Source organism: Dipteris shenzhenensis, chromosome 25, assembly GCF_047967505.1.
Source record: "Dipteris shenzhenensis isolate YYH24624 ecotype China chromosome 25, Dip_SZ_1.0, whole genome shotgun sequence".
Lineage (NCBI taxonomy): Eukaryota > Viridiplantae > Streptophyta > Polypodiopsida > Gleicheniales > Dipteridaceae > Dipteris > Dipteris shenzhenensis.
In genome coordinates this window covers 45,004,505-45,023,163 of record NC_141620.1, presented here as the reverse complement: position 1 = coordinate 45,023,163, position 18,659 = coordinate 45,004,505, and the positions used below count along the sequence as shown (strand labels likewise).

The following is an 18,659-nucleotide window of genomic DNA, read 5'->3' as shown; positions in this document are numbered from 1 at the left end:
TATCTCTTGGCATTACTGACCGTGTAACAAAAGAAGGGGATGCTCTTCTCTCGATGCCCTGCGTCAATCCACTCCCACTCTCCGGGGTCCCACTGCAAAAACCTGATGGGAACTCCCCCATAGAGCCATAGCCTCCAAGACCCGGTGGAGAGTAGCCGGGGGTCTGGGTCTAGGAACCACTCTGAATCTGATCCCTGCATCAAAAGACCTACAACCCTGATAGGCTGAAAAGCAGACTCAAGCAAGATGTCCTCTGTGGACCTGAGCAATCTGCCACCATCCTGGACACTAAAAACCAAAGCATCCTCCTGTGCATCTCGAAAGGCCAAAACCTGAAGCGGAACCCCGTCTCTCGAAAAAGTACCTGCCTAAGTGGAGGAATTGAGTGGCATATCATCTGTGTCCACCCAAACCTCTGGAAGGGCTGCCTTAATCTGCAAGATCCTCCCTGCACTCCCTCTGAGATGTCCTGTCAACCTTGATTTGGTCTCCTCTGGAAGCCTGCGGAAAGCTTTCCAAGACCCCATAGAAGATGCAGGTCCCCTCTCCCACCTGGACCAATGCATGTAGAGTGAGGCACCCAGTGGTCTGCCATGATCATCTAAAATACTGTCATTCCACATGATGGGTTGCCTATCAATCTCTTCCCGAGAGGAAGGAGGAATCCTCCGAAGAGTGCTTCTGAAACTGGCCCAAGCTTTCAAGATGGCAACCATGAGAGGGGGCGAAGGTGACCTGAGGTGTGCTGTGGTGAAGATCCATCTAACACTGCTCATCCAGTCTCCTCCTGAAGAAGGTGTGCACCTCTGTATGCTACTGATAAGAAAGTCCTTCCACGGTTCTTGCCCTGGCATAAGTCCCCGCACCACCATCTTGCAAAGTAAAGCTCTGCACTGTCAATCTGGATCAATAATATTGAGACCCCCTTCCTGTGTAGGGAGGATGAGGGTCTCCCAAGCCACCCTAGCTAAGGCATCTGCTGTGCCATCAAGCCCACTCCAGAGAAAGTTTCTGATCGGTCTTCTGAGCTGAATGATGCAGTCCCTAGAACGGCACCAACATGAACAAACAAACCAGGCTGTGGCCAAGAGGACCTGGTTGACCACCACAACTCTAGAGGCAAGATCCAACTTGGCTGAGCTCCAAAAAAGAAGCTTCCTTTCGATGCTCTCCAAAACGGGAGCAAACTGCTGCGTGGTAGAAATATCCAAGCCGACCTGGCAGCCCAAACATCTGATAGGCACACCCCTCTGAACCCAAGTGAATCCTATGTCAAGCCTCCAAACTGGAGTGTCCTCATCACTGATCCAAAAGCCATTGGATTTATGCCAATTTATTTGCGCCCCTGCCGCCAAGCAAAATAAATCCAATGCTGTCCTGAAAGAAGTGAGCGTCTGTGGAGTGGCATCCAAGTAAACTGCTGTGTCATCAGCCAACTCACTGTCAAGTAGCTCCTCTTCCCTTCTGATGGGAAGTCTCAGCGGAAAGATGTCAGCTTGAGATCTAACATAGATACTCATAGCTTCGGCCACGAACAAAAAAAGGAAAGGAGCAAGGGGGCATCCCTGACAGACTCATCTCGAAATCTGAAATCTCTCACCCCTTACCCCACCAATAAGTACCTCGCTGTGGGCTGATCTGTACAAAGAGGAAACACCTTTGATCCAAGCATCAGTAAAGCCAAAGCGTAGAAGGGTGCCCTCCAAAAAACCCCAATCTACTCTGTCATAAGCTTTTTCAAAATCCAAAGGTAGAATGGCAAGATTCTGGCCACTCTGCATGGCCCACTCTGAAGCTTCCCAGAAAGAAAAAATGTTATCAAAAATGCTTCTGCCATGCACAAATTCCGTCTGAGTGTCGTGAATGAGATCAGGGAGAAGTGGCTGCAATCGGAGGCTGATAGCCTTGGCCAGAATCTTGTAACAAGTCCCCAGAAGTGTGATAGGCCTCCACTGGGACACTAAATTTCTGCTACCTCCTTTTGGGATAAGGTGGATGAGACCCTTTGTAAGTGACCCAGGCATCTCGCCAGAGTCCCAAATGGCCTGCGGGCTGAAGTAATATAGTTTCCAATCATATCCCAAAATGCAATGAAAAAAGACGGGGTGAGGCCATCTGAACCTAGGCACTTGCCCTTGTGAAGGGCTGAAAGTGCAGTCCTGAACTCTGTGTTGGTGAAAGGTGCGTCGAGTAGAACATGCATACCCGGATTCACCAACACAGGGATGCTCTGCCAAATAGCCTGTCTAGCATCCTCTCTATCGTGTGTCTCAGGATCAGCAGTAAGAAGGGTGGCATAGAAATCTGAAGCTATGCGTAAGACATCATCAGGCTCTGTCTGTAAAAACCCATGTGAGTCAATAAGCTGGGATACACTCTCTCTACTATGTCTAGGGCCAAGAGTAGAGAAAAAGTGTTTATTGACTCTACCACCCATCTGAATCCAGAAGGACTCCCGTGCATGAAAGGCAAACTCTGCTCTCTGATCAAGCAATAACTGCAGATGAGCCCTTGTTGCAGCAAGGCGGTCCTGAATCCAAGCATCTGAAGGCCGTTTCTGCTCTTCCCTCTGCAAAGCTGCCAACTGCTCGCGAACACCAATCTCACGTCTGAGAATATCTCGTCTCCTGGTATAAGCAACTGAGCGGTAGAAGTCGCTAATACCAGAAAGGGCAGCGGCTACATGTGATGGATATGGCTGCCCACCCTGGACATGAGCAAACCATCTCTGCAGGGCTGCCTCTGTAAGGTCCTCCCCTGTGTAAAAGGCATCTGGAATCCTGATGCTGGCAGACCGGCCTCTCAAGTGAGGCTCTAAGATAGCCAGCACAACAGGGAAGTGGTCTGAAGTGGAAACCCCAGCAGCAATGCATACCGATCCACCTCTGTCTAGTGCCCAGTCATCTACATAGAATCTGTCAATGCGTGCATGAATAGGCATCTATTGCCTCCTGTTCGACCAAGAGAACAGGAGGGACTGTGGCTGAATAAGAAAGGCATCATCACACCAAGTATCTCTGCCACAGAAGTGGAAAAGGAAGGCATCCCAAGCTGCTCTCTCCAAAGAGTGAAGTCCGCCTTCTCTACCCCCTTTTTTGTCTGACGGTAACTCGACCATGTTAAAGTCACCTCCAATCACCCATGACTCCACAATGGGGGCCCAGGAGAGCAAAGTCTTCCACATAAGGACACGTTCCCCTCTAATGTTGGAGGCATACAGGTTAAGGAAACCAACCTTACGCCCTCCAATCAAAAGAATAATCCACTGAGCTCTAGAGGGAATAATGACTCCGTGCCCAACAACTAAGGGGAGAACCGACTGCGAAACTGAAATAGAAGTGCCCCCCCTGGTGCCCAGGGGGTTCCATTGATATATTATTTATTCAAGAATACAAGTTGGATTCTAGAGATTGTGCCAAGTCAGGCAAGTTGCTTTTTGGCCATACTTTTTGATCGCCTGCCTAGGAACACCTGGATGAAGCTAATCCCGGATCAGTTGTCTACGGCGGCGATGTGGGACGCCACCTAGGCCCTGTATGTTCCAACTAATAATCCTCATCGACGGGAGGATGTAGAGTGGAACACCTTACCCGACCTAGTGGCGGAAACAAACCCCTCAACAGGGGAAGACCTCCTGCTCGAGGAGGGAGGGATGGAACCAAGTGGTGGAAAATCAACAGGGGAAAGAATCCTGGCACCTGAAGAAGAAGCCCTGTCAACAGGAAACCCAATCACTGGCTCCCCAAAAGTAGCGGGCACAAACTCCTCCACTGGGAAATCTGAACCCTCTGCCAAGGCTGAAAACGAGTTCCTGTGGAGCAAGCCAGACACCGGAGTGCGAAGGATCCCTTGTGAGGGAAGAGGATCAATAGTGTAAGCTGTCCCCTTCCCCCTATCCAAGGGAGGAAGTGAGGAATGCTCTCTATCCTGTGTCTGCCCAGCCACGGAGACCTCTCCTGCCTCAAGAAGAGCATCTGGCACCGCTGGATCTAGGGAAGAAGCTGCAACCGGGGAGGAGGTCGAAGCTTCAGCGTCTCGGATTGTGCATGGTGAGACTGGAGGGACAGCTCGAGGTCAAGCAGAGTCCACTAAAGTACCCTCGTGAACTGAAGGAGGGATCCGCACACGTACCGGAACCCACTGAAAAGCATCGCGTGTTCCTGAGGTAGGAGGGGATCGAGGAGCAGGTGAAGGACCTGTACCACCCCCCTGTCGAGACCGAGGAGCAGGTGCTGGACCTGTACCATCACCAATCTGAGGAGGACCGCCATGCGAAGGTCGAGGAGCAGGTGCTGGACCTGTACCACCCCTCTGTCGAGGCCGAGGAGCAAGTGCTGGACCTATACCACCCCCCTGTCGAGGCCATGGGGCAGTAGCTGTACCAGAGGGCTTCTTGGGCCTTTTCTTCTTCCTGGGGCAATCCCTGGCAAAGTGTCCAGAGATCCTGCACTGGTCCTGTCTGCCTGAAATCTCTACTCTCTGGCGAAAAAAGGAACCATCCGGGCGTTGGATCATAACATGATCCATCTTAAGGTTAGGATCCTTGCAAAGGACCCTAACTGTAGGAACCCCATTAGCCTTGGTTGCCTCTGCTGCAGTCAATGGCAACCCAGGGAGGGGTGGGATCTCAGCAACTGCACTAAAATGCTCCCCAATAACAGAAAGAAGTCGATGGTAAACCTGGGGAAGCCCGGGGAATCGGATGAATAGCGAGAAGATTTTCTTATCTGCCTTCATTGGGTCGAAACCAATATGAAAGGCTTCAAAGAAGATCTTCCTGTGTCCCAGGTGTAAAAACTCAGCCTTGAGCACAGTGCTCGCAGCCTCTGGAGTGTCAAAAACAACCTGGAAAAAACCTCGTCCCAGAAGACGGACATCTAACAATCGTGGAGTGAGGTCTGGGGGGAGAGCCGCAAGCATCCAGTCTCTGGCTTGGGATCTAGAGGGGTGAGACCCGAAGATGCATGCTAGCAACGTGGTAGAGCATTCAATCTCTACATCCTTCTTGAGCTGCTGCAACTCGTCTTTAGAAAAGGTAATAGTTTTCGCGGCCGGTGGAGGTGGAGTAGGATTGGCTGACGGAGTATCCATCGCCAATCGAGGTGAGGAGGCCGACTCTAACAAATTAAAGGCTCCTTCCGCTCCAAAAAAAGCTGCGGGAGAAAGGGGGGCAGAAAAAAGGAAAAGGAGGCGAGGAGGGAGCAGGGGGAAGGGGAGAGAAGGGGAGGGGTGAAGGGGAGAGGCTGAGAGGCTGAATGGGAAAGGGGCAGGCTGAGAGGGAGGGAGGGAGGGGGCAGGCTAGGAATAGGAAAGGGAGAGGAAGGAGAAGCTGGAAGGGGGCGGGCTGGGAGGGGGAGGGCTGAGAGGGAGAGGAGAGGAAGGAGAGGGAGAGGAAGGAGAGGGAGGGGCAGGGAGGGGGCGAGGCAGGCTGAGAGGGGGAGGAGAGGGAGCGGGGAGTGAAGGGGGAGGAGAGGGAGAGGAGGGTGCGGGCTGAGGGGCAGAGAGGGGGTGGAGAGGCAGGGAGGGGGCGGGGGAGCAAGCAGGGAGGGGGCGGAGAGGCAGGGAGGGGGCGGGGGAGCAGGGGGCAGGCTGAGAGGCAGGGAGGGGGCAGGGGAGCAGCAGGCAGGGAGGGGGCGGAGAGGCAGGGAGGGGGCGGGGGAGCAGGGGGGCAGGCTGAGAGGCAGGGAGAGGGCAGAGAGGCAGAGAGGGGGCGGGGGAGCAGGCAGGGAGGGGGCGAGGGAGCAGGCAGGGGGAGGGGGCGGGGGAGCAGGCTGAAAGGAGAGGAAGCGAGCAGGAAGGGGGCGGGCTGAAGGGGAGGAGGGGAAGGGAGGGAGTGGCTGAGGGAGAGGGAGGGGCTGAGGGCAAGGGAGAGAGGGAGGGACGGGCTGAGGGAGAGCGTGCAGCAAGGGAGCGGGGAGGAGCAGCAGCTTCGTTGCTTGATCAGAGGAGGTTTGAAAAGGTCTTGCTGAGTGAGTTTTGCATCGGGCAACTCTAGCTCCCAATCTGCTGGTAATACTTTTGCTGAATTGTTAATGTAACAGTGTTGACTAGTTACTTGTTCATTTTACTACCCTTTGATTTATTGAAGGCCGGTTTCATAAAGTCTTGCAAATCTTCCCCCCCTACTCCCCAACTCGTATCTACAGTCAAGAATCTAGTCCATATACCTAGATGAATCCAGCAACATTCCCAAACTCATCCTCTAAAAACACAACATAGTGCAGTTTCAATCTCATGATAGTCACTCACAAGGTTGAAAACCATAAACTCCATCACACATAGTAGGGACTAGCTACTATGACATCCCCACTGACGTCATCAACACCCAACAGTGGGGGTAGAACATAGTTGATAGGGCAACGCACCATTTAAGATGGAAAGAATTATCGCAATACCAACAGTCCACAACATGGACGAAAACTTCACACGGTGAAATTTGCATGTCTGCTAATACGGCAGAAGCGTATACCTATATGAATCCAGGAACATTCGCAAACTCATCCTCTAAAAACACAACATAGTGCAGTTTCAATCTCATGATAGTCACTCACAAGGTTGAAAACCATAAACTCCATCACACATAGCAGGGACTAGCTACAATGGCATCCCCACTGATGTCATCAGCACCCAACAGTGGGGGTAGACCATAGTATAAAAACATGCTCTCACGCATACAAATCCACACACCCACACATACTTGAGCATCCATTTATACAAAGTCTGAGTTTCTGTCGGCAACTCCTAAGGTGAAGGGCAGACTCAGCCATGACGAAAGCTAGCACTAAAGGAGAAGGCTAATCAAAAAGTAGTCCAAAATCTCTTCATTCAAGCTACAACTGCTTGTGAAGTCTAAACAATTTCATTTTAGTCTCTCCCAAACGAGCATCTAAATCTAGCTGATAGGGCAACACACCATTTAAGATAGAAAGAATTATCACAATACCAGCAGGCCGCAACAAGGACAAAAACTTCACACGGTGAAATTTGCATGTCCGCTAATACGGCAAAAGCATATACCTAGATGAATCCAGGAACATTCCCAAACTTATCCTCTAAAAACACAACATGGTGCAGTTTCAATCTCATGATAGTCACTCACAAGGTTGAAAACCATAAACTCCATCACAAATAGCAGGGACTAGCTACTATGACATCCCCACTGACATCATCAGCGCCCAACAGTGGGGGTAGACCATAGTATAAAAACATGCTCTCACACATACCAATCCACACACCCACACATACTTGAGCCCAAGCAAGAAGTGATTGTGGAGTTTGATGCAAAGGCAAACAAAGCTAATATTCAAGAAGAGATTAAAGAACATGTAGCTAGAAAGGATAATGCTCTGAAAATTAGAATTGGGGGGCTCCCAGATGGATGGTATAAAGAAGAGGATTCATTCAATGATACCTTTACATGTGTCAAAGCAACCATGCCTACTATTGATTGGACAGCTGACGCAGATGACAATCCTAATGATCCAAATGATGGTGGTGAAACTACAGCAGTCTGGATCAGTCATCGTAATGGTCATGCCTATTGGAGATATCATAGCCAAAAAGTGTGGTGATGTGATGTGTTAGTGTGAAGTACTAGGTGACCTAGTACTAGTCTATGTGAGTGAGTTGTTAGGAGGTCACTGCCCCACCTATGAGCCCCCGACTCGAGGGGACAAGGGGGTAGGGGAGGTGAAAAGGCAGAAGACCTACATGTCAGGGAACCCGCGCTGCAGCTTGAAAATGGTGCGACATCCTAGGCGCTCCTAGACCTGCACACGCTCGAAGTTGGCAGCTGCAACAGCAGCCCATAAGCAGGGCTTATGGGCCCTTAAATAGGGCTGGCCTAAGCCAGCCTGACCAGCCAGCAAAGGCCGACCAATCAGGTCAGTTGGTAGGCTGGCAGGTCGGTGCCTTGGGTAGGGAGCCGACTCCCTGGTCGGCCAAAATGAGGGGGCCTATCCCCTTCTATAAAAAGCCCCCCCCCTTCCCCCCTCATTCCTCATCACCTGCACTTACAGCCTTGCACACAGGCGCTTAAGCGCACAAGGAGAGGAAGAGGCTCAGCATCATTGACAGCACTCGGGCTGTTTGTACACGCTCACCCTTTAGCTTTTGTTGCCCACAATTGTGGAGGAATATATCTGAGTTTTGTCCTATCTCTCTTTCAGTTTTTCTGAGTGTTGTATGAGCTAGAAAGGAAGTGAGGTGTGAGTGATTATATCCTCTATTTCCAACATGGTATCAGAGCTAGGTTCACAACTCTAGATCGGAGTATCTCTGCTAGAAGGCGACTCCAATCGACACTCGGGTTTGCTGCGTGGTCAAGTTCTCTGCTGTATATTCGGTTTACTGTTGTTTATTATAGCAAGGATGGAGGACAAAGATTCTACTGTTGCCTCTTCAGCCCCTTCTCTTCCTTCCTCCTCCAGATTCCTCTCATTTACAATCCCGAACTTCGGAGAGCCAGGGAAGCTAGATGGGTCGAACTACCCGATCTGGAAAATGAAGATCCGGAGCCATCTTGTGGCCTAGAAGTTATGGAAGCTAGCAACGGGGGTGGAGGCAAAACCGGAAGACTTATTGGACAGCAAGGGGAAGATTCTCATTCCATTGGATGGTGAAGAGCTTGAGAATTGGGAAGAGAACCAGCTCACGGCAATTGGTCAGAAGCTGCTCGAGTTGGTTCACGCCGACATCTGCAGCCCAATGTCGACAAATTCATTCGCAGGTTCATGGTATTCTCTCTTACTTGTTGATGATTTCAGTCGCATGACATGGGTATTCTGCCTAGCCAAGAAATCTCAAGCTTTTGAGAAATTCAAAGACTGGAAGGCCCAAGTAGAGAAGGACAGCGGGGAGGTAATCAAAGCCTTCCACGCCGACAGAGGGGGAGAGTTCACTTCTACTGAGTTCAATGGATTCTGCAAGAAGCAAGGGATTAAGAGACAGCTCACGACAACTCGCACATCTGAGCAGAATGGAGTTGTTGAGAGGAAGCACAGGACCGTCACAGAGACAAGGTTGACATTGTTACGAGGGAGGAATCTCTCCTAAGTCTACTGGGGTGAAGCCATGAGCACTGCCGTTTACATCCTCAACAGAACCAAGACCAAGGCAGTTGATGGCAAGACTCCATATGAAGCTTATTATGGTAAGAAGCCCATCATATCTCATCTGAGGGTTTTTGGTTCTAAAGCATTTGTGCATGTACACAAAGATGAGCGAACAAAGCTGGATCCCCATAGCCGAAGCTGTATCTTTGTGGGATATAGCGAAGAGTCCAAGGCCTACCACCTATTCGACCCGGACAAGAAGAAGATCCTTATCAGCAGGGATGTGATCTTTGAAGAGACCGAGCCACAGCATGCCAAAGAGGTTTCAAAACTCCCAGCGTTACCCCCACCCAAAGTCACCATCCACGAGATGGAGCCAACTGAAGACCCCGAGGAGGAGGAGGAGGAGGAGCATGCCATTCCAGAGCCAGCTCCCAAGTCAACTTCATCCAAAGTACCTCCATCTGAGAAGAAGCTACCTCAATGGTATTTGAAGATGTTAGCAGACTCATGGGTCACGGACATACCCGAGAGCAGTTCCGGAGCGCGGCGGTCTAAAAGAAACATGAAGACTCCCTCCGTGAACTTCGCTTTGGTAGCTCAACTTACAGAGCCCCGTTCCAAGAAGAAGTGAAGGATATACTAGAATGGCAGGAGGCTATGAAGGCAGAGATGGATGCCATTTTGAAAAATGACACCTAGGATTTAGTGCCCAAACCAACCAGGCGGAAGGTCATCAGGACTAAATGGGTGTATAAGCTTAAGTTCAAGTCAGATGGGAGCTTGGACAAGTACAAAGCAAGATTGGTAGTGAAAGGCTATGCACAGTCAAAAGGACTTGACTTCGACGAGACCTTTGTCCCCACAGCTAGGATGGTGACTATTTGGATAGTCACTGCCTTGGCTACTCATCACAGTTGGCCTAAAACTCTACAAGCTGAAGAAGGCCTTATATGGGATGAAACACGCCCCCAGAGCTTGGTACTAGCAGATAGATGTTTTCTTTTAGAAGATCGAGCTTCAGCGGAGTCCATCAAAGGAAAATCTCTACCTCGACATAGAGGGGAATTTGTGTCTGGTATTGATTCTATATGTGGATGACTCATTTTTACTAGGGATCATACGAAGAAGATTGCTCAAGTCAAAGAGACTTCCTATGGAGGAGTTCGAGATGACTGACTTAGGCATACTTCACTACTTTCGAGGTGAAGCAGGGAAAGAGCAATATCTTTATTTCACAGGAGAAGTATTGCAGGGAACTACTCAAACGCTTTGAGATGGAAAATTGCAAAGCAGCAGTGACTCCCATGGAAACTGGTCTGAAGCTAAGTGTGTGTGATCCATCTCAGCCGGTTGATTCATCACTATATCGCCGCTTGGTGGGGAGTTTGCTTTACCTCACCAAAACTTGACCAGACATTTCCTTCGCAGTTGGATTTCTCTGTCAATTTTCCGCCACACCCAAGAAGGCTCATTGGGACGTAGGTATGAGGGTGCTAAGGTACTTGAGGGGTACCTGCACCTACGGCATCACTTATACCAGAGACATTGAGTTGGGAGGTTTCTGTGATAGTGATTGGGCAGGTGACATTGATACCCAAAGATCGACCTCTGGATATTGCTTCTTACTCTCATGCCGTGTCATGGCTGAGTAAGAAACAACCTACTGTTTCCCTTTCATCTACAGAGACAGAGTATAGGGCTGCCAGTACAGCCGCATGTGAAGCATTGTGGCTCAGGTGGATCTTGGAGGACATGAATGTGGCCAAAGAAGATGCGACAACAGTTATGTGCGACAACCAGAGTTTATTGAAAGCATGTCTGAGCCTGGAATTGACAACAGATCCACGTGGTTACAACTACTTGCAAACATTAGATAGGTGAGTCCCCTCCACAAAAGGCCAGGGTCCTGACAAAGGCCCTCCGCCAAACGTGTCCCATCCACGGAAGCACTAGTCTAAACGATGTCTCGTGCTAGAAGTCTTTCTTAGGAGATTAAAGCACAAGCTACTCTGACCCCTATTTGATAGAAACTTTTCCATTTGCTATCATTTCTAGATGACTATGTGAATGGCTGTACATATATACAGAGAGAACCACAAACAACTTTTTACCTCAGTAGAGACTTACCGTTCTGCATGCAGCTTATCAAAACCACGCCCGTTTAAATAAATAGCACCTTTTTCTATCTTTTCTTCTTCAGTTTGCTGCCTGTAGAGTGCACAAACAGCCCTTAGACAAAGCTCATTGTCTTTTCCCAGCACAGCTAACATATCAGCCTCAAAGTCCCAGGCAAAGTTCTTCCGCCTCTGGTATCTAATCTTTCTGTATTCACAGGAGGGAAGTATCGATGAGCTTGACATATCCTCAGAACTGGAGGCCTGAGCTCCATCACTGTTATGAGAAGTCTCTGAATCCTCATTGTCGCTGCTTTCTGTCTCTGACAAATCATCAGACAACCTTTTCCTTGACATATCCTCTGAACTGGAGGCCTGAGATCCATCCATACTTTTTTTCTCACCGGTATTGTCTTGAACATCACTCTTATGAGAAGTCTCTGAATCCTCCATATCTTCGGAGTCTTCACCGTCTGTTATAAAGTCATCAAGGCTATTACCTTCACTGCTCTCATCTTCTTCTTCCCGACTGTCAGAGGTATATTCTCTTTGCAAATCAGCATATTTTCTTTTGTCGCTACTTTCTGTCTCTGACAAATCATCAAACAACCTTTTCCTTGCTCTGGAAGATACATTCCTGGTCACGTGAGCCTTAGTGCAGCTACTGTCCCTGGATGTTGACCTTTCTCTCTCAGAAAAGATCTTATTAACGGGGTCAACATTCATCTTGGCTTTCAGTCTCTTACTTCTTCGCACCGAGGTACAGTCTCCATGTGCTTTAGGTGCCATACTGCAGCTTCTATCCCTGGATGTTGACCTTTCTCTCTCAGAAGAGATCTTAATGGCGTCAATGTTCCTCAATCTCTTACTTCTTCGCACAACCGTACTGTCTCCTGCGCGGTTGTCCCCATCATCCTCATCCACAGGGGTCTGAGTTTCCTTTGCTTTAATTTCTGCATTGAAACAGTCACCTTCTCCACCTTTTCTTCCCTTCTGAAACCACTTCGGACCTTTGTGCAATCTAGCTCTTGGCTTATTGGGAGACTTGCTGAATGCTCTCAAGTACTTTACATCTTCACTAGCACTCCGTAATTCAGCATCTGTCTCTAAAGACTCCACTCTTCCCATAGGTGTACCACTGTCAACCTTTCTAGGGTCACTGTTAACCAAGCTAATTGAAATTGATCTACAATTCTCTTCATCTAACATGGAGTCAGCATTCTGCCTCCCACCACTGTCACTCTCTGAATCACTAGGGATGACACAGCGGCGCACTCTGTCTTTCTTGCTGATAAAATCAGTCTCGTCACTTGAAGACATGTGCAACCGGTTGCCCACATGGGTCCGTGACAAAGAAAAACCACCCTGCTCTTGAGTACTAGGACATATAGGCTCCTCAGGGTGAGTTTCCTTTGGGCGTGTCTGATGTTCGCCCTCTGGCAAAATGGACTTTTCTGTATTGGTATTGTCCTGGCCAACGTTTGCATTGACAAGTTGGTCTGTCGGACAAACATCTTTTCCCACCATTGTACAATAATTTATGTCTGATTGTGCCACTGCTTGAACTTCTGTATTACAGTCCAATGCCCTCAGAGACACTCTTTCTGTAGATTGCTGCTCTGGCACCACAATCTGTGAATCTTCCATCCCAAAAGAGCTTTGTGGCTTATCTAGACCATGAATAGGAGCACAAGGATTTCCAAGATCTCTGTGCTCGTCTACACCATTTTTCATCATAGAAGAAGCTGACGGTTCAATGGATGGGGCCTGACTGCCTTGTGCAAGGATAAGCTCACCAGACTTCTCCCCAGTAAGATCAGGATTGCTCAAAGCAATCTGTCCTGACGTGTCTTCAGCTTGACAAATCTGTGCCTCCAAATTCCCTATTATTTTCTGAAGCTCAGAGTTAAGAGTGCCTTCATCCGCTTCCGTCTCACAATGACTACTACAACTCGCAGCACCAACGTTGATGGGCTCTCCAAGTTCGGCATTGGAGTCCGACCCCTTTGGAGCATCACACACTGGCGAAGCAAAATCAGGCAAGCAGTCAACTTCTCTACCCGCAATATCAAGTGTTTTCTCCAAACCAGGAGACACCCACCTTGCGACCAAGCAATCACTTTCACAGCCTCCCTCCAGATCATCAGACACTTTCCCTCGGTTGTAGTCAGGAAGAGCTCGTCCTAGGCCTTCCTTCTCGTTAAGTTTTGCCCTTAAAGATTCAACCAAACCTATGGCGTCCTTCTCGGCTGCTTTGGATAGCGTCAGTTGCCTTTGGAGCTCTTCCTCTTTCTTCAAAAGGTCACTACACTTCATTTCCAATTCGTTTATTCTGTGTAACGATTCGTCATAATCTCTCCTCAAATTCGACAAGGCAGTCGTCAAGTTTTGCGTTTCCATATAGTCACTCTGTGTCTGAGCCTCTCTATTGTCAACAGCGGGCAGGCCAACAGCGCCTTGAACGCCCTCTAGATTCGAATGTGAATCCTCTTGCGCCTGAACCTGAGTCTGCAACGTAGCCGTGAAGCCATCAGCGGGTGGAAGTGGAATGGAGGTCTCAAAAGAAGAAGAGAGAAGCTTCCTGTCAGCGCGTGGAGTATCCTCCCTCATTCCTTCCTTGTTTGCTATTTTGATAGGAGTGTGAGGAGCGAGGTCAGCAGGAATACAATCCTGGGCAGGTTTCTTGGTGGCGGGACATACGTCGTGGTGCCAAGGAAGGAAAGCAGTGGCGATCATAGCAAAACAAGATGGACAAGCGGCAAGGGATGTCGCGGCACCTGCATTGCCAAGGATGGCCTTGGAGCGTTTCTTCATGGCTCCTTGGAGATCGACAAAAACTATCTGGAAGATGTCATCGCCATGGATGTTCGGCTCGAACTGTATCTGCTCGAAGATCACAGACTGCTCCCATCTACGTGCTGTTGGCTTTTGCTATGGCTTCTCGCCAAATCCTTGCTGCTTCTTGCTTCTTCTTCAAGCCCTCTACCCCTTCGACCTTTCCTCCGATTGACTGATTACTGTTGCTCCCGCTTGCCCTTCCAAATCCTTGCCGCTTCCTCCCAATCCAAGCTATTTGTCAATTGGCTCCTGTCTCCCCTTCCAAACCCTCGTTGCTGCTTGCTTACCGCCTTCCAACCTCACAAAACGAAACCCTGCATGACAAAGCTACCTCCTCCTCTCTTCTCCTCTTGTTGATTTGATACTGCTGCTCGCTTTTGGCTACGCGCTCCTACTTCTTCTTAGGCACTGAATCTCCCTTCATGACAAAGCCTCCTCGTCTGCACAGTCTGAGACGTGATTGATGCTATCTGCTGCTATCCCCTCCTCCGTTCCCAAAACCGTCAAATCCTCGCCGTCTTCCGGCTCTTCCCCTGTTGTCTCGAGAAAACCAGAACGTCATCTCGTGCCGAATTCTCTCAGAAAGCAAAGAAACGCTGCACTTCTACTGAATGAGTGATCAAAGTGCGATTGTGCAAGAAATCAATTCGCTGCGCTGCCATAAACTTGTGCACCGCTTTGACAACGAAAAATCGTCTTGATTCTCGACTGTATAAATGTTTATTCAATGTCATCGGCTGCTCCATACTATTTGTACTCCATGCAGTCCACGTGTCCAGGATATGGAATCCTAGATTTGCTCCGGACGGTGGAGCACTTAGAGCGCATTCCCACGAGGGGCTCAGCTCCACCGAGTGGGCGGTGAAATGCTATGCCAGCACAGATGGATTTCACGTTCTCGCGTCTCCACTGCTCTCCAGATTTGCCTGCTCTTCTGTCCACTGTGAGAACACCAGCGAAGGGGAAACTTGCAATCGAAGGTTTCCCATAGGACTGTGAACCTTCCAGAAGCTGCGACCCGCAATCATAGAGGTTGGTGAGCAGATTGAAACCGTCGGCTGAGGTAGGTCGAGTTGAAGGTGGCACCGCAATGCTCGCTTGGAGAGACGAAAATCCCATCTCTAGCAGAGCCTTGAAATGCCAGATCTGAGCAGAGTGGTGATCGTGGGGACTGTGCACCTTGCAGGCATTTTCGCCCATTGATGGCATTCCCTGGCATTTTTGCCCTTGTGGAAATGCCCTCTTAGAGGGAGTTCCCGCGTTGGCAGATTTGCTAGGATATGCCAACGCCTCTCAATGCTCGTCATGTTCCTGCGAGGAGCCCTGTAAACTATGCTGCCAATTCATGGCATTGTAATGCTAGGGTGGAGAGCCCAAATTCTGCTCTCCACCCTAGCATTACGGGGCCAAGGTCCATTCTAACACTTTCATTTGCTGAAGCATCTAAAAACCCTGTCACTCCTTCTGAAAGCCGTGCGAGTTTTGCTGTGGCATCAACGTTTGCCTTCATGGGAACCTTCGTTGTGCATTGCCAGGTTTGCTTGCGATTGTAGCATTTTTGCTGGGTTTGCCCGTCGTGGGAAAGCGCTCTTAGAGGAGCTCCCCGCGCAGGCCAGTAGGACTGGTGCAGCCCTACTAGCATGATGAAATGGTAGCCCCACTTTGCCATAATGCTGAGGCACCCCCCTCTCCCTTGCAGTGAACTACTTGGCATGAGGGAATTCCTCAATTCCAGCCCAGCATTGGAATGCTGGACTAGCTAGACCGGTTCAAGCGCCCTCCACTCCTCTCAATCATTGTGGAATTTCCCACTCCCGCCATTGCACTTGCCCTCCATGCTACAAAGACCCTCCATTCAGCATGTCCTTCACCTCATGCAGAGCTCCCTTGTTGGCCTGCCTTTGGGTAGGCCTTATTGAAGGTTCGTCTTGGAAATGGGCAAAATTCCAAATTTTTTAAGTTTTTATTCTTGAATTGTTTATTGGTCCACTTGTGTGTTTTTTGTTTCTTATGATTGATTATCTTCACCTCTTCCTCTCTCTTTCTATTTCAAGGCAAGCCTCCCCCTTCTCTCTCTCTCTCTCTCTCTCTCTCTCTCTCTCTCTCTCTTCCAAGCTGCACATCTGAGGCATGCCTTTTGAATGCTTTATGAGCATTCATCTTGTTTCTTTCTCCTTTCATGTCTCCTTCAGCCTCCTTCCAATGTACGTGTTTCGTCTCTTTCCAACGTTTTTGTTGTTGCACCTCCTTTCCAACGTATGTTTTTCCTGTTGCGCCTCCTTTCCAACGTACGTGTTTGCACAGCATCTACGTTCGTTGGCGCTCTCGTGGGCCGTGGCCTTGTCATACGAGGCAATGAACGTACATTTCGTTGAGATCCATGTTTGCTTGACTGTTGCGAGGTTAGGAGACGAGCTTTGGCAGCAGCGTGAAAGGCACTCCTACATGCAGAACTGTCTATGCCTTGCAACAATAGTCTACAAGCCTCGTCCATGTTATATGCAAGTCCTTGCACTTCTGCATGCAGCCTTAGCTACTTTCGATTGACTCGCACACCCCCTGATCACATGCGACGCAAAACATCTTTTGTGATCGACGTTGAACATCTTGTGTTGCCTACAAGTGGAGAAATGCTTCAGAAAGCAATCCGCTTCATGGAACATAACGCAAATGGAGATCAAAGGTGTTTCAGCAACGTTTAATTGGAGAAACATCTCCATATCAGTCTTTTGTGAAAGCGTCTTCCATCTGTTGTCGCGCATCTTTCATGGAACATCGTCACATACTAGCAATTAATGAATACAAGAGTGTGAAAATAAACAAGTGGTGTTTAGGCCAATGCATCGGTAGTGGAAAGGATAAACGTTGTCTTTACGATTGATTGGAGCAGACGGTCTGACGTGGAAAGAGAAGTTCTTCTCATGCCAAAAAGCACAGACAAAAGGACCCCTGCAAAATCGGACAAAATAAGTTGATTAATAGCAGAGATAGATAAGCATCCATGATGTGAAAATCGTAATCTGAGCTAGGAACACAAACCTGGCTTTGGCTTTGTATTTTTCTAGAAGGAACGTTGTGCATGGATGAATCAATACGTCTCTCCATTCGAAAACTTTTCTCTGTATAATCCTTTTCGAAAACTTTTATGTGTATAATCCTTGTCGGTTCTATAATCCTTTTATGTGTATTAGGTTATATCATTTTCTGTGTCTTAGGTTATGTTTATTCATTGGATTCAATTAACATTATAGTTGTTTTATGTTTCTATTGTCAATTAACATTATAATTACTAAGTGTAGATTGTTATGAGTTGCTTGTTCATGCTTTATGCTTTCTTGCATGGGGGGAGAGGCATGGGTGGAAAGGGAGAGAGGGGGAGAGAGAGAGAGTGTGTGTGTGTGTGTGTTTTTTAAGATTAAATATGCTTACTTATATGCTTTATTGTTGTGCACGCAGCTAACGATGGCCTATCACCTTCCATTTGGCTTCTCAAGTTCCCCACCATCTCAAGCTCCTCGTTCCCAACACCCCCTGCATCCCTCTTTTCCAAATCCCTCTCCTTTACATATTGCCCCTAACCCTCCTCACAACCAACACCCCCCCCACCATTCTTTTTCAAATTTCTCTCCTTTGCATGTCCCTACTATGCAACGCAATGATGCACAGGTGATTGGCAATGTGCCTAGTTCATATCCTCCTCATATGAATCCGTAAGCCACCCATCATGCACGCCCATCCTTCACCCCTATGCGTGTTACAACTATGGATCTTAAAAGCAATTTGGGTGTGGTCGTTCCACACCTTCTAGGTTTGTGTTGCAATTTGTGAAAGCCATTCGATAGCATTGTTCACGCGCCATTCGTTGGCCGGCGACAAAATCGGAAATGGAGGAGGTGAAGAGTGGATTTGAGGCACTTCGAGGTCTTCCCAATGTGTGTGGATCTATTGATTGTACAAATATTCTCCTTGAATTGCCCGTAAAGGAAGATAGCACTCATTGGTATGACAAGGATAAGAATTATAGCATGATTGTGCAAGGAGTTGTGGATTCCAACATGAGGTTCATGGATGTAAACATCGGATGGCCGGGCTCTTGCAATGACAAACAAGTGCTTTGGAGCACAGGTTTCTATTGCAAGTATCAAGGTGGAGAGTGATTGACATGTCCTACAGAGGAGAGAGGGATCCATAGCTTTAGGGAGTACATAGTTGGGGATGGACGTTTTCCATTACTTCCTTGGTTGATGATCCCCTTTCGACGCGATGTGCTTGGAGGCTCCCCAAAGCTTAAAGATTACAACTACAATCTATCATCCACTCGCATTGTTGTTGAGAGAACTTTTGGACGACTGAAGGTTGCATGGGGTATCCTTGCTCAACCCATAAAGAATCCAAATTCACACCATCTTCCACGACTTATCCATGTGCATTGTATCTTACACAACATGGCCCTTGACTATGATGACAGTAGGGATAATGATGAGGACATTAACATAAATGATCGCTTGATTGAGAACCCTGTCGCCAGGTATGGTGGAGAGGAGGACATGCCAGAGGCAACAGAACTAAGAGACACAATGGTGCAATATTTGAGGACTATTTGAGGACGCTGGATCCAAATCGTTGATTTATCAAATTGTAGAGGCTTTGT

The 18,659-nt window shown here is 48.6% G+C and overlaps 1 protein-coding gene across 2 annotated transcripts in view; it reads right to left on the bottom strand.

The window, feature by feature from the left end:
• The window catches only part of LOC147885937 (uncharacterized), a 38,206-nt gene extending 23,497 nt beyond the window's left edge, over window positions 1–14,709 (bottom strand). The window contains exons 1-2 of one of the 2 annotated variants that reach the window (XM_087396648.1): window positions 13,948–14,709; window positions 11,184–13,678 (exon numbers count right to left, since the gene is read on the bottom strand). In XM_087396648.1, coding sequence (XP_087252774.1) covers window positions 11,184–13,678; window positions 13,948–13,953 — 2,501 coding nt within the window. In that variant the 5' untranslated portion in view covers window positions 13,954–14,709. Of the gene's footprint in view, window positions 1–11,183 lie in introns of both variants that reach the window. The other variant, XM_087396647.1, reaches the window with a different exon arrangement.
• Between the last annotated feature and the right edge of the window lie 3,950 nt (window positions 14,710–18,659).